The sequence below is a fragment of the Channa argus genome, chromosome 23 (genome assembly GCF_033026475.1).
Source record: "Channa argus isolate prfri chromosome 23, Channa argus male v1.0, whole genome shotgun sequence".
Classification (NCBI taxonomy): domain Eukaryota; kingdom Metazoa; phylum Chordata; class Actinopteri; order Anabantiformes; family Channidae; genus Channa; species Channa argus.
This window is the reverse complement of record NC_090219.1, coordinates 3,281,594-3,297,578: the sequence shown is the minus strand read 5'-3', so window position 1 is coordinate 3,297,578 and position 15,985 is coordinate 3,281,594. Positions and strand designations below refer to the sequence as shown.

General features: G+C 37.3%; 2 protein-coding genes across 2 annotated transcripts; both read left to right on the top strand.

Moving 5' to 3' along the window:
* The first annotated feature begins 3,073 nt into the window (after positions 1-3,073).
* On the top strand, positions 3,074-10,467 carry cldn10a (claudin 10a). The gene is made up of 5 exons (XM_067493456.1): positions 3,074-4,510; positions 6,222-6,383; positions 6,546-6,627; positions 6,728-6,832; positions 7,732-10,467. Exons 1-5 carry the CDS (start codon positions 4,129-4,131, stop codon positions 7,859-7,861), a joined length of 861 nt encoding a protein of 286 aa, XP_067349557.1. The 5' UTR covers positions 3,074-4,128; the 3' UTR covers positions 7,862-10,467.
* A 909-nt stretch (positions 10,468-11,376) lies between these two features.
* cldn10e (claudin 10e) lies at positions 11,377-15,285 on the top strand. Its single transcript, XM_067492786.1, has 5 exons — positions 11,377-12,002; positions 12,126-12,287; positions 12,993-13,071; positions 13,154-13,267; positions 14,035-15,285. The coding sequence occupies exons 1-5, from the start codon at positions 11,771-11,773 to the stop codon at positions 14,423-14,425; spliced, it is 978 nt and encodes a 325-aa protein (XP_067348887.1). The 5' UTR covers positions 11,377-11,770; the 3' UTR covers positions 14,426-15,285.
* Positions 15,286-15,985: the final 700 nt, after the last annotated feature.

The following is a 15,985-nucleotide window of genomic DNA, read 5'->3' as shown; positions in this document are numbered from 1 at the left end:
GATCTACTGTACCTACCAGCTGTAGGAGGTGTAGCAGTAAAACAAAACCTCAGGCTCAGAGCCTCTGTCTTTTTTCTATTGCACTGTACTTGCACTTGAAAACGTACAGTTATTCAGCCTGACTAACTGTCTTTTATTACAAGATAAAGTAACACTGTGTCACCACTGATAAGATGAATTATAACGCGCCAATCTTGACTTAAAGCGGTTTGTGATAGTTTGGCGGTTTTCTAATCATATTATTTCCAGTGCAAAAACAATTAATGCATAAAGTATTCATTCCAGTTTTGTTTTGCTTGCTTCCTCTGTCCCTTACTGGTGCCTTACACAAACACCCACACTCGTGGTGTACACAGGCAAAGGATATCCTATAAATAAAGAGCAGGCTGTACTGTAGATGACAGATGCCCTCTGACACATTGCAGGTGTTTCCTGCATAGACATAAAAGATCTAGGAGAGAGTACAGAGACTAAAACACCTCCCTCCCTACCTTTATTCTGCCATTTCAATGTTCAAGGAAACGTTCAAAGAAACCCAGTCACATGGTCATGCACAATATAAACGATTATTCTGACACTTACAATCTAATGATAAAAGCATTTAGTAGATTTGGCCCTTACACTTTAGATGTTATCTTACTGTTGACGTTTACCTAGCCTCAATTGAGAGAAGGGCTGAAGGAGAAAAGTCAGCAGGAGATTATTACAGTAAGCTGAACTCGGTCCAGTAACATGTAGGGGATCAACTGTGCTTTTCCATAGTACCTTGGTGAGTGGTAGTCCCATATTTCCCTGATATATTCTTAGTTTATTTAGTTCCCTCAGCAACCACAAGAGAAATGCTGACTATGGAAATACCCAGGGAGGGGGGGGGTTCGTTTACTTTCACAAATAGCATAAAAACAAAGAATACGGAAAGGACAGGAGAAGCAATAGGCCTATGCATATGAACATCGTTTTTAAATTAAACTTACATAGTTTCATATTTAACACCACATCATGCCACTGAGCGGGCATACAATATGTTTTTGAAATATCCACCTTCACTGCTTCAATAGATTGTGCATACTTTAACAAAACTACCATGCTATCAGCTGTAGGACTGCAGTAACTGTTGTTTGCATATACCCTTGCTGGTTATTCATGCCTATCTTAGCAATAACACTTTGACTATTAATGTATCTAATTGATATGAAAGCTAGCTTACTATTGGAGAAAACTGGAGGAAAGGTTTGTGATAATGAAAAAACAATAGATCAGTGGCTTTCAGTTTGTGTCCACAGCGGATCTTGTTGCGCACCATGATTTAGCATAAGTTTTTACACTGGATGCTCTTCCTGCCGCAACACTCCCATTTTACCCAGGCTCAGGACCGGCAACAAGGTGGCCCTTGGTGGACCTGGTAGGGTGGGACTCGAGCCTGCAGTGCAGCCTTCTGCATACCAACCTCATGCTCTACCACTAAGCCACCAGGGTCCCTCATGAAGAAAAAACAATTGTATGCCAAAATTATGAGGCAAAAAGTCAAACTGTGATACAGAAAATTGAAATTATGAGACAAAAAGTCAAAATTTTGACTTTATCTCACCTATCTCTGCCCATGCATGGACCCATTTGAATAATTACTTACCACAGTTTTGCATTTAAGTAAAACAAGCATAGACATGAAGAAAAATCCTTGTCTCTGTGTTTAACAATCAATAGTTTTGTCCTAAACAAGAAAAAGTGATGGGAGCTCACCAGAGTATTATATTCATGGGCTTAATAAGATATCAGAAACAGGTTAACACAGATAACATGTACCAGCTGCTTCCCTTTCATTAGCAGGTTTACAGGATTACAGTCCCTTCTGGCATTGCTCAGCAACAACGGCCATGGCCATCTAGAGATTTACTGGTCGCTGCTTTTAACACTTTCTCACTCTGCTTTACTCATAGGAAAACACCTGGTTTGATTTTTCTTGGAATGCTAACAATATAAACAATGTAAGGTTTTGACCCCAGACAGTGACCCAAGATTGGGTTTAGTAGGGGCAGGTACAGTAGACCCAAGTGGGATTAGATATCCGGAAATGTTGTGGGTAATTATTTTCCTTGGAAACAATCCTGATTTCTCTGCAACCAGAGCTTAGATCTAATCCTTTAAAAAAAAAAAAAAAACTCTGACTAGAACAGGTTAGCCCACTGTGAAAACAGTTTTTAATACCAGACAAGCAGCTAGATTTATTTGCAAGGGAGAGGGTTCCCTCGCTCAAAGTTCACTCCTGTTCTTGCAGTTGCCCAAGAGGCCTTTGAACATCCAGGGAACCACAACATTAGGTCTCTAATTAGCATGTTACTCCAGTGATATTGTTGTTGTTGACTTTCAGTGCATCTTATCATTACTGATAATTATTACATCATATTATGTTATTTTGCAGTAACACTCAAACCATTAATCACAAAGTGTCCTGCTGAGGGACCACAATGTGCATCAACACAGAACAGAATATGACAGCAGCACTGATTAAAAATAGAAAAAAGGAGAAAAATAAAGGTAAGGTAACATTTAGTAACACTTTATCATAATAATATACATTTGTATACCACTGGTATATGCATGTGGCATGTGTATAAAATTTAGTTTTTTATAATTTTTTATAGTATTATAGAATTATATTTTACAGTATTCACATTCAGTAGGATTTAAAATTTTCAAAACATTTAATCTTAAACTGTCTTGTTAGATTTTATATGAATTTTAAATGAACACATAATGTCTTTCATAAACAAATTGTGTCACTTTCATAGACAGTGGAAGGTTAAAGTAGTCAAAAGTAAATAAATGCCTACAAGGTAATGACTCAATAATAATGAATCATAATATAATAATGACATGGATCATTCTGTGTATTTCCTGCAGTTACTTTCGATATTTCAGTTCAGTTTGGTGTTTAAACTTTGTAGTGTTACTTGAGCAAAGGTATTTACTGTACATGTAATTAAATGTTTATATAAAGTAAATTGGTGCTGTAAATGTTCTGAACATTTCTTCATCACTGCAAAATGAATTACACAATAGTGTGAGGCTGCTCTTTAGTCATCACAAAAAAAAACCCCAATAAATTAGCACCAGTAACCAATGTGACATGTGAGAGGCAACTATACAAACATAGTGTTACAAAAGTAGAGAAAAGTCATAGTCAGTTACACAGAAATATCTGCTTTGCTACTATACAAACTAAGTTCTACCAGGACAAGTAAGGCTGTAGCAGCAAACCCCCTGAGGATGTTGAATAAAGTGTGAAGAAAGAAACAGGTGTGTTTCTTTGTTTATTGAGGAACATTTACCTTCTTTTAATAGTCTCATTTTGTTACTACATGATGCAAATGAAAGTCCATGTAAACTAAGGAGTATACATGCAGAGAAGTCAATGCATATACGGTTTAAATGCCCACTGACCGTCAACTGTAAAAATGTACATTTGAATAATTGCACTAAAATAAGAAGGCCAGTCAACAGACATGCCAGGTGCTCTATAAAACTGCACTGAAGCAGATGGGAGCTTTGAGGTAAATACGAACATGCTCCACTATGTTTACCATCATAACAATCTGGGTTTAGTGTACTAATATGCCATAATTGATTCATTACAGTAGCATTAAATGCAAAATACAACTGAAGTCTATGGTATTATAATTCGCTATAGTCAGCCACAGCATTGGTTATGATTATGGGTCTGTACCACTTTCATGTCAGTGTCTCACATTCAATAGGAAAACGTTTTCGTTTCTTCCCACTTGATGGAGCTACTGTGTAATGTTATGACACCAGTACAGGTACAGCCAGAGTAGATCTCTTTTTCTAAATACTATTACTACTACTACTTTGCCAACTAATTCACGGTGCAGCATTTATGAAATGAACTGAAAAAAGTAGACATAACATACATCATTCATTCGTCCAATTCACCATACAATCTCTCCTATCGTGTGTTCCTTATCTGTCAAAGACTTGTCAGATCCTTTCAATTAAAGACTTCCTCTCTCTGCAGATCCTCTTGCAGACCCCATGGACACCGTGCAGAGTGATGACTAGTGTGTGCACCCCTGCACCCTCCTTCTGCCACAAATGATTGTGTGTCAGTGAATGATGTGCATTGAAAAGTTCTGCGTCTCAGACGTAGATGCTTGGCTGAGCAGGCCAAGGCTGACGCACCTGTTGTGGTCCGACCCTCCCACATCCTCTCCATCCCTCCAGAGGGAAAGATCACTTTCCCGTCCGAGTCTAGATCTCCAGTCTAGTGGAAAAATGGGCAACATGGCAACAGAGATTGTGGCCTTTCTACTGACCATCTCCGGGTGGATCCTTGTGTCGTCCACACTGCCAACAGACTACTGGAAGGTGTCCTCTGTGGATGGGACGGTCATCACTACAGCTACTTTCTGGTCCAACCTGTGGAAAACATGTGTGACGGATTCCACTGGTGTTTCAAACTGCAAGGACTTTCCTTCGATGCTAGCTCTGGATGGTGAGCTCTATCATGACTGCTCGTTGTGGTATTGTCCTAGAAGTCAGAGACAGTAATACTGTATATGCATCACTACGTATGTTTGTGAGTAGCTGTTGTTTTGTGAGTAGATTTCTCTCCGAAGCACTGATGTCAAAAATCACATGTTGATTTTAAATGAATGACCACTATTGAAAACAAATGCATCTGAAATAGGATATTTCCTTTGCTGACTCTGGCTCCAGGCCATATACAACGGGCACATTTAGAGTTAAAGGCCATCAGAGACATATTTCAGTGAGGGAGCTGAGCTGGGCTGACACAACCGCCTAATGTGTCCAAATGAAGCAATTTGAGAAAGTCATACAGTCATACAGAGGTCACTTCCCATTACCTGGGATTACATTTAGGAAAGGTTTGTTTGGTGAATGTGTTTTTTAGTGTATTGTGGAACATATTCCTTTCAGTGTCAATCATGCAGTATTGCTTAGATCTGATGCCACAAATTACATTTCTTGTCCACTGTCCAAGTGGTCACCAGGTAATTAAAGAAAAAAATTCAGCTACAACGTTTGCTTATTCCAAAATTACTTCAATATCAATAATTTCAAAAAGCAACGATGAGCATTTTGATCTGTGTTGTGTTTATGTTTTTAGCAAACACCTCAAACAGATAAATGTATTCCTTTGGGCTCGTGTTTCTAGTCACCTGACGAATTCACAATATCCACTCTCATTTCACCAGCTCCTATAAAATACAGTTTGTCTACTCAGCTGCTAAATACTCCACCTAATTCACAAGTTTCTCATGAACTGTATCTGTGTGTGTAGTTGGTGCAGAGTAGGTAGTGTTTATCAGAGTATTCTGATTGATTACAGATGTCTGCTGCATCTGAAAATGAGAACAGAGGGAGAAAAGCAAAGCTGTAACAGAGAAACAAATGATGGTAGTAAGTATTGCTCTGTAGAGCCAGAGGGACACTGCAGGAGTCAGGTTACAAATTATGTACTTGTGGGTTTTTCAAAACAAGAGCTACTTCTTTCACATGCATGTGATTCATTCTTTATGTAAAAATATTGTGAACAATCTACTTTGCATGAAAATATTGGATATTTATTAGAACAGTAAATACAAGAAGAGCTGAAACAAATAGTATATTAATATGAAAAACAATAATTATTTTTGTACGAGAATTGTCACTTTTTGTGCAAATACGCCAGATACTTTATAGTTCTAAACGCTCAAATATCAAAGGTTTCTACTTTTTCTATGAACATTTTTAATTTTTGAGTTTTGACTGTGGATTGGACAAATAACCATTGTGGAGGTGCCACTGTGGATTCAATATTTTCCTGATTTTGATTTACAAACTTACTGATTTACAAACTCATCAAATGTTAATAAAAATAATCGACCATCTACAAGAGTAAAATGCTGCTTACATGTTACTGCATGAGAAATAATGAAGCAATTATATATAATAGTACAACAGTCAAAGGCATCAATTTCCACATGGAGTAAATTTTTCCATTTACTTAATAAGATTTTAAATGCAGGGCGTTTTCTTGGAATGGAGTATGATATTAAAACTATTAATTTATAAAATATACAGAAAAACAGCTAGCAGCTAAGATCACACCTAATTATAAATGTTCACAAATAGATGTTACTATACATCCTGAGCTAAAACAGGAAACACCTGTTTAAAACACTGTCCCCTCTTTTGTAAAGCCTATATCCAGGTGTGTCGGGGTTTGATGATCGCAGCTGTGTGTCTGGGTTTCTTTGGTGCCGTTCTCGCCTTGGTAGGAATGAAGTGCACAAAAATTGGAGGCTCAAAGACAACTAAAGCTCGTCTGACTGTCCTCTCGGGCTCCCATTTCATTCTCAGTGGTAAGAGCCATGCTGCTTAACAGTTGCATATGCCTGGAATTATTAGAAATGTAGTATTTGAGTTGGGTTTTAGGAAGCTGTACCAAAAAATTAATGGTATCAGCTGTTTTTGCTTTCATTTCACTTAGTCTCAAGTAAAACTCCTCCTGTTTCTCTCTGCAGGCCTCTGTTGCATGACTGCATGCTCAATATATGCTCACAGGATCACAACTGACTTCTTTGACCCGCTCTTTGTAGCCCAGAAGTAAGTATTCAAGATTAAAAAATGGTTTGTTTGACAGCAGATCAAAAGAACATTCATGTAGAAAGAAGTCCAGTACATTCCCCCCATGTCAATTCTGCAGGTTTGAACTAGGAGCAGCTCTCTTCATTGGCTGGTCTGGATCTGTCTTGTGTATTCTAGGAGGACTTGTGTTCTGCCTTTCCCTGTCTGAGGGCTTCAATTTCAGGCAAGTTGCTTGGTTGTAAAGACATGCTAGATGCTAACAATGTGATCTTACATCTGTCATCGGCAACAAGGACTTAGAACACATCTGATTTGCGCTAAGTTGCTCCTCAATCAGGCAATTTAAATAATGACCTTAACAGCAATGGAGATATGGTTACAGTTGAAAACATCCAGTAATCTCTTTCATCATCTTGTCTCATAATTGCTGAACCTACAGGGCAAACTGTATTATTGTCATTTGGATTAGATACAGGGCCAATGACGCCTGAATGTTTTCTTTGTTAAGGTTTAGTAAGAACCTTTAGGAAGGTAAAGTCACCTTGACCGGGGGCAGCTATATGAATCAGGGAAGCAATGAAAGCCAGCCTTGTCTTTGTTTAATTCTAGGACATAATTTTGTGTTCAATCAGTCAGCAAGATTGGTCCCAAGGCTTGTAAAGATACAAGCCTTGGGACATGCGGACATTTTCACCAAAGAAGTGTTTACCCCCTTTAAAGTAATTCACCTAAATCATCACTGGTGCAGCCTGTTTCAAAAGGAACATAACTATTTAAACGGAGATCACCTGACTCCACTAAATGTTTTAGGTGATTGCAGTATAAATACATCTTTATCTGGAAGATCCAGTTACTGGTGAATCAATATTCTGCCCAAAAACTACATAATGAAAACAAAACAACACTCAGCAATTCTGAAAACATTTTATTAAAAAGCACAAGTTAGGCAATAGGGGACTGAACATTTTCGTGTGTCTGAACTTTTCTTTGGATACACTTAAACCCATCATTAAATGGAAAGAACATTGCACAGGTATAATTGCACAAGTATTTTTGCCTGGAGCAGGGCTGTAACATATGTTTTTTGCTTTTTTGTTAAATTTCTTCTTCCGGATTTTGCAGAGCTGAATACTCATATAATGGAGCTGCAACACATGTGACGGCACGGCACAAGCACAGCAACACAGCTATCAGCCTCCACAAAGAACCACGGGGGACATCGAGCCAGTTTGGAAGGAATGCCTATGTGTGAAAATGGACTCAATATGTTTTTGTTACTTTCATTGAATGTGAGACTTATAATAGTTTGTGGTCAGGAACTATGTCAACAGTAAAAGCCAAGGACAGCATTTATAAACTCTATGCCTATATAATCTACAAATAATGTGTAGAAAGTGTAATTCCTGTGACAGTTTACATTTTTTAATTTACTTTAAAGGCTTCGATTCTTTTCAAATGTGGCAACCTTTTGGGTCATTTCTGTCAATGGACTGTGCAGGATGTAAAAGGATAATCGTAGGGCAGGAAATTTCATTTGGCATAAAACACCATTCAAACTCTCAGGTCACCTTCATTATGTTGGCCTTCCTCACATAAACTGAAGAAGAATAAATGCACCATTTTATTCTTGAGTTTTCTAGAGGATGTTTTGTAGCAAGTATTTTTGGTAAAAGCTTACTGGTCGGGCTTTTGTAATATTTTTAAGATGATTTTGTAAATTCAGACCTTTTATAGCTGTCTGTCTTGACATCACTGCAACTTCTAATGCATTTTTCTCATTAGACATTTAAGAATGCTGGTTTGGAAGAAATGTGGCCAAAAATTATTTTAATGAGAAATTGTTATTTTTTAAATAATATAAAAATAGATTGCTGTTCCTTCAAATTGGGTCACTGGGATACAATTCCAGTTTTCCACAAAATATGAGTCACCTTCTGTTTAAACATGTCATGTTTCTCAGAAAAATGAATCATACAAAGACCTTTCTTGATTTCCTCATCTAGAATGAGGAAATCACTTGCAACACCACACATAGCTACCTGTATGAAGATCTAAAGGCCCAACTGGTGGTTTCCCCTCCTATTAGTCATCCATCTTCACCTAGGAATTATTATTAGTAGGAACCCCAGGCTATGTTATGCAAAACCTCTTGGCCCACAGGTTTGATACTTGAACCAGCTGGCATGGAGCAGCCACCCTGTGCTTTCTACCGTCTTGCATCCATAAACAAGTGTCAGGTATCCAGGGCTTGTTTTGATGAAGAGGTTGACTGTATTACCTAATATCTGCATGACATATAGAGATAATATAAACAGGAATATAATCCCTCAAGCTGGTTTTAAGCATTTGAAGGTAGAAAATGTGATTAAATCAGTCTAAATCCAAACTGCATACACTGCAACATACATTTATTTCAAGGGCTTTAGCAAATCACAACATAGATTTACCTAAATGTATTTCTTTATAAAGCGTGAATGTTGTCAATCCTTTAAATATACAGTACGTTTTGTTACTCCTGGTACTTTTGGTTACAGTTGCACCCACCCATTTTTGTGATTATATCTGTCCCAACTTCTTAAACATTGTTTAAAAAAAAGGAAAATCAACCCTGTAATACTCTTGCACCAGATGGTTCCAAACCTAGATGCCACAGAATGAACCAAATGGGGGATGGGGTAGGAAGTGAAGTTTTGGGGTTATATCAAGTTATTAGAAAAACCTAACATTTTTATCTGAAGATGGTGCTGCACAAAATTAGAGTTAAGGTAATTCATCTTACAAGGAACATCCGTGTGGGACATTACAAATGTTTGAGTCCTTGCTGCCACAAAGGAAAAGAATAAGAGCATGAGCATTAGACATTAGGATACATCAACTGGAAACCATTAATAACTGGTACAAACCTTTATTTGTATTATTCAAACAACTCTAGTATATTTTGAGATATTCCATTAGATGACTAAAAAAGTTTAACCTGCTGTTGGCACTGGAGAACATTCAGATGCTCATCAAAGTCATTAGGATTCATCCTCTGGGAACCACAACTGTCTGTATATTCATTCTAAACTGTACATTCAGCAACAAATTATGTTTAATTTGCAAACCTATTGATGCTTCAACAGTCACATGTACAAACTGAAAATGTTCATTTGTGTAGGTATTTGCTGCCAATAATGTAATAAAAACATTATCAGATGTTCCAAAAAGGATGTGTATTAAAGGAATCAAAAGAAAAAAAAAGTTGGGGACATTGACATATATATTAGATTCTGATGAGAAACAACAAAATGAGGAAGGATGAAATGTAAAGGGCAAAGAGCCATCACTCATCACTCCTCATCAGTCATTACTGCAATCACACCACCAGAGAGCAGTATTAATGCACATCTAATAGCTGACACACCCGAGGAAACATGTAGTTTTTAATAGTTGAGACTGGTAAGCTGGTAATAATAATAATAATAATCAAATTGTCTTGTGTGTTTTATAAAGCCTGATCAGCTAGGGCCATATAAGCATTCCTTTTTTCCTTGGTGGCATACAAATAAAACCACCCTCAGAAAAATAATTACCATTACCATTAGGACTATCATCTTTAGTATATCCCCACCACTACTAATAAATTACAGAATAATCCAATAGGATATGGAAAAAAAATAGCTCTTTTATCCCCAGCAAAAGACCAGTGAGCACCCCCTGCAACTGTCATTACCTTAGGTTTAACTCTAATTATAACTGTCTCAGCAATTATGAGGCCCACAGCACATTGAGGTCTTGGTAAAATTACAACTAGAAGCTTAAAGCCTCAGGCAAAGTCAGGAATGATGCTTCAGATAGCTTAGGTCATTACAGCACATATTTTAGGAAACATGTTAAAAGAGAAATACAGAAATATAGATTGCTTTTTTGCTATTGTATTTTTTTGCTAAGGCCCATGTGAACTTAGAGTCATTTCTGAGAAGTTTTCCAGACTGTTGGAAATTTAAAGGGGCGCTTCTATACATCAGTATTAGGGAGTATGGCAGACAGTTTGATATTTTTTAAATAAAAATTAAATACAGCTTCCAATTCTGTCTCCCTGGATGATTCAATATTTCCAAAAGAATGTGATTGTCCACTAATTTATCATTTCAATCCAATTCCAGAAAGGCCCAGATACACACCATTATTACACGCACCCTAAATAAACCTTTGTACTAGTTCCTACCATAAGTTAAGTGAGTGAAGTTCTATACTGTGCAGAACTAAACATTTCAACAACCTCGTGACACTAACAGCGTTAATTCATGCAGGTTACACAAGCATGTCATGAAATATTGAAACCACCACCATAATATTACCTCGTGTAAACACAGGCTATCTTTGCACTAAATGCAATTGGATAGTAAGAGACTGCAAAAACATTTCTACGAACACCTGACAAAAAACACAATCATCATAGAGATTAAGCTGATTAAATGAAACCATTGATGTTCCATTACATATAGTGTACATGCATATTTAGAAAGTATATACTTTAACCTAGGTACATTTTTAGATGGCAATGTACGTAAAAAGATAAAACTATTGCAGTATTTGACATTTGCTTTTACTGCTTCACATGCCATCATATACATGCAGCTACAATAACTTCCAACTCTAAGTGAAATAATGTAAGAAAACTTGGATTTAAGATTTGTGGCTAATGGTATAAACATGTTCTTCTTTTAAATTGTTTCTGCAAATGAAGAAACTTCCAGAACAGTCTGATCGAGGGATGAAGTTGCTCAGGAAAAACATGCTTAGCTCAGCACTGTCTTGGCTCGTGGGAAACTGTAGGACAACTGTCTCTCACCCACATGTACAGTAATACTTAGAAAACAGCGGTAAAGAGCTGCTCTGTTCCAGTGATCCAGTTGTTCTAGTCTTTTCCTGGGAACAGCATTGGAGTAAGAGTTCAATGTAACTTCTGCTTGTGGACAAAACTAGATGTGTGACTCAGGGTAAACAAGACTTTTGCCTAAGGGACTGCAATTAGAATAGGAAACACACAAAAAAGAAAAGTAATTTGTTAAAATTAGATTGAAGTAAGTTACTAAAGAAGCTTGTAAAAATAACCTACAGCAAAAGCTTCCTTGGAACTCAAATCTAGATAGGAAGCCACCTAAAGGTGCAGCCAAAGATGAAGATCCGTGTGGTCCAGATCTGGGGCTTCCTGATGACGGTGTTGGGCTGGATCTTTGTGGCCTGCACCATGGCCATGGATGGCTGGATGAGCAGTGCCATTGGAGGCATGGGGGGATCCTCAATAGTAAAGGTGATCTGGTACTGGTCAAGCCTGTGGAGAACCTGCTTAACAGACTCAACTTCTATCAACAAATGTTATGATTTTCCGGTGCTCTGGTCTGTGGAGGGTAGGTAACACATTTTCCACACTTTAAGAAAATCATTAGTCTTCAGCATTCAGTCCTGAGCTGACATGTGCATGTAGACTCTCATTAATTGCTACTTGTGTCTTGCTGTGTCTTGCTGTACAGGTCATCTGCAGGTAGTACGAGGCCTGCTGATTGCAGCTCTGTCTGTGGGCATGTTGGGGTTTGTGCTGAGTCTGATAGGTATGGAGTGCACCTTCATTGGGGGAAAAGATCGGTCAAAATACAGAAAGATCTACGCTGGGGGTTGGCTCCATGTAATCAGCGGTAAATGTCTATATTGATCAAAAGGACAGTCAGCAGATATGAGTAAAAGCTTGGTAGAATATGTGCATCAGCCCAATTTTATGCCATTTTATTATGTATTTTATACAAGACTTTTTTCACATTCAATTGATTCAATGTATTATCTACTAACAGTTTTTAATGTCGAAGAATTCTTCACTGAGCATTAACCTTAGTTCACTCTCATTGTTATATAAAGCTTCTGTATGTAAGAGTACAAAGTCAAGACAAACAGATCCTGAACCAATATTTTAAATCTAGAAATGGTGAGAGAATAGAAAATAAGTTTAATTTTTTTCGAAGTCTGACATTTTTAAAGCCAAAAATTATTAAACATTTTATTCTTCCTGCCAATCCTAAACATGCATGTGTTCCGTCCTATAAATATACAGTACTTTTTTTACTTTTGGTACTTTTGGTCACAGTTGCACCCACCCATTTTTTTGATTGCATCCATATGTTTCAGCCCTTGTACAAACTGGCCAATTGATGATGATTATAAACCTGAAATTAGGCATAATGTGGCATCTTTAAAGAATGAATATTTCTAACAATATAATCTGGTTTATGTTTTTTACCCACTTCTAATTGTATTTCTATCAGTCTTTTATACAATGACAAATATCTTCATAGTTATCAGTATGTATGGTTACCAAGTGCTTTTGCTATCAACATAATTCTTTTTAGGTTTGCTGTCCACATGTGGGTATGCTGTTTATGTGCAGTATGTCTTACAATACTACAATCCCGACCCTGTTGGACTGGAGTAAGTCAACAAACATTAATGTTATAAACTATCTATCTTTCTAAACAAAAATCACTCACAGAATTTGCTTTTCCACCAACAGGTATGAACTTGGCATCCCTGTGTTCCTTGGCTGGGTTGGCTCTGCCTTTCACATGACAGGTGGCTTTTTCTACATGTGGTCAGTGTGTAAGCCGCTCTGTGGAGGAGAGGACGAGTGAGTACAGAAACTTTTTGACATGTCCTTATATCACTAAAAGATTATTATCCATTACAGGTACTACATCAATTGTTTTTATGTAACTACAAGAAGATTATCTACATTTTACTTAAAGTACAAGAGTAAAATTTCTCCACTAAGACAGTGTTTTTTAAGTAATACTGATTATGGTAAGTATGGTTAAACGTGTAGAGTAATTAATAAAAAAATAAGGGTCACAGCTCATTGTTAGTAAAGGTGGAGCTAATTTTAAACTCTATGTGCTGACAGGTTAAGCATTTATGATACATCAGCATTTATTTGTTCATAATATCTTTATATTAAAAAAAACAGGTGTTGTTAATGTTATAGCTGAACAGAGTAAATATGCACCAATGCTGAGTAATTCCGTAACATGCTTTTCCATGTAAGACATAATTTACTTTATCCTCTTTACCACATCTCCTCTACTATAAATGATATGCTAGCTTTTAAGGAAGTGGAATCAAAAGCCATTTATTTATTTAGTTTTGTCCTTTCGGCTTATCCCGTGAGTTCAGGGTCGCCACAGTGGATCATTGTCCGCTTGTTGATACGCCGGATGCCCTTCCTAACGCAACCCTCCCCAATTTCTACCGGGCTTGGACCGGCACTGCACAGCTGGGGATGGGAAGGGGCTTTTTCGACATATAGCCGGGACCGGGGATCGAACCACTGACCTTTTGTCCGTGGATGACTGCCTTACCAATTGAGCTATGTCACGATATATATGTGTTTCTCTCCAGGAAAATCAAACGCCAGCCAGTACGAGACCCAGAGAAAAACGAGTCCATTACAGCGCTATCATCAGCACCAGTGATCCCCTCCAAATCCAAAGTGTCCTCTGTGTCCGAGCTGTCGTCCAAGTCTGTGTCTTCCATCTCATCAAGATCGGGGAACACGTACAAAGCCGGACGTGCAGCCAAGTCAGAGCACTACTCATCAAAGTCTCGTCGAACTACGAGGTCTGCAGGATCTAGTTCTGGATCTGGGTCAAGCTCAGAGTCTAGCCACTCCTCAAGGTCCAGCGGATCAACTTTGTCCAAATCAAAAAGCAGCAGCATGAGAAGGACAGGATCATCTTTGTCAGGCAGTGCGAAAACTGAGACACCCTTTGTGAAAACGTCTTATATTTGAATTGATGTGTCATTACATGAAGAAAAAATATAATGAACATTAATATTGTAACATTAACTTTTACAATGTTACAACTACTCAGTAAACATTTGTACTTCATTGGTAAAGGCTTTTGTATTTATCAGACTCAAAGGATGCGAGAAAGCCTGGTTCAGATCCTCTGCCCGCTGCTTCAAATGTGCTGCAACAATGTGGGCTGCACTTTGGTATAGTGAGCACCATCAACTGCAGGTAGAAAAGAGATTGACGATAAGGTTTAAATAAACAAATATAATTAATTATTTAATTTAATTTAATTACCTTGAACTATAAAGTAATATTAGCTAAAATGTCAAGGTGAACAAAAAATCATGTTTGTTTTTTGTCCAATGTTAAATACCTTAAAATAAATTAAAGCTTAATTTTTGATAACTATTTTGTTAGCAACAATTGTCAATCACCTCATCTAATGATTTGCAAGTAAGCAAAAACTATTCTTATTGTGTGTTATAAACTATTGTGTTGTTTTATTGTACTTGTTGGGTGGAAACATGTAAACATAGATATGATAGATGATTTTAGCTTTTACAATTCAAAGGAAATGGCAGATTTTAGATCTTAGATATTAGATTGTAGAGAATTTCAGTGTTGAACACATTAGATAAGGATGAGATGTTATCATTAGTACGGTTGGAACAGAGTCACATTTTGTCACTTTTTAATGACCTGCAGGATGTATATGTTGAAGAGAGTATGCAATGAACTGTGATTTTACTTGTCAACATTTGATTCTGTGACTATTAGATGCCGTGTTGTATTGTTTTCTATTGTACTTTTTTGGATTCATTTTTGTGTGTAAATGTTTACAGAACAAAATAAATTTAAATCTCCACATGAGTTCATGAAGAGAGTAAACAGTAAAGTCTTCTACTTCCCCTCCCTCCCTCCCTTTAGGGGTCGCCACAAAAGAGCATCTTTTTCTATCTCACTCTGTTCTCAGTGCCTTCCTCTGTCAAACCAACTTCTCCCATGTCATCTATCAAGTCTTCCATAGTCTAAATGGAAAAATAACCCCCAATTATGTCACTGGGGTTTTAAGGGATTGGGGTTGAATGTCAAATCATGGCAATTATGAGAAAACATATTAAGATGCATTCAGAGGTAGAGCCAAGACTGGGCACTTAGGTCAAAATAGCTTAGTTTCTGCTGCTTTGATTTCCACAGTTTAAAAAAAGTCCCCCAAACTTAAGAGGAAGAACAACACTTATGCACTGTCCCAACACACAGTGTGTCCTATGGTATAATAAGAGGATAGTTGTGGTTAAAGGGATCCAATCCAAAATTGTACAAACATGCAAATAACTGGACTTCAGGGTTTCTGTTCAAATGTAGGTACACTGACAAATAATTATCAATTTCTTTTGGCTAAATATATGTGTTGGTTTTTACAGTCACACAGCAGTAAATGCCTGATGAATATATAACTATAATACTTATGTTAGTCATTAATGATTGACTGAATTTATGACCTACATTTCTGATACTTGCTTGTTTGCTGGATCTCAAATGTTGCTCGTCATC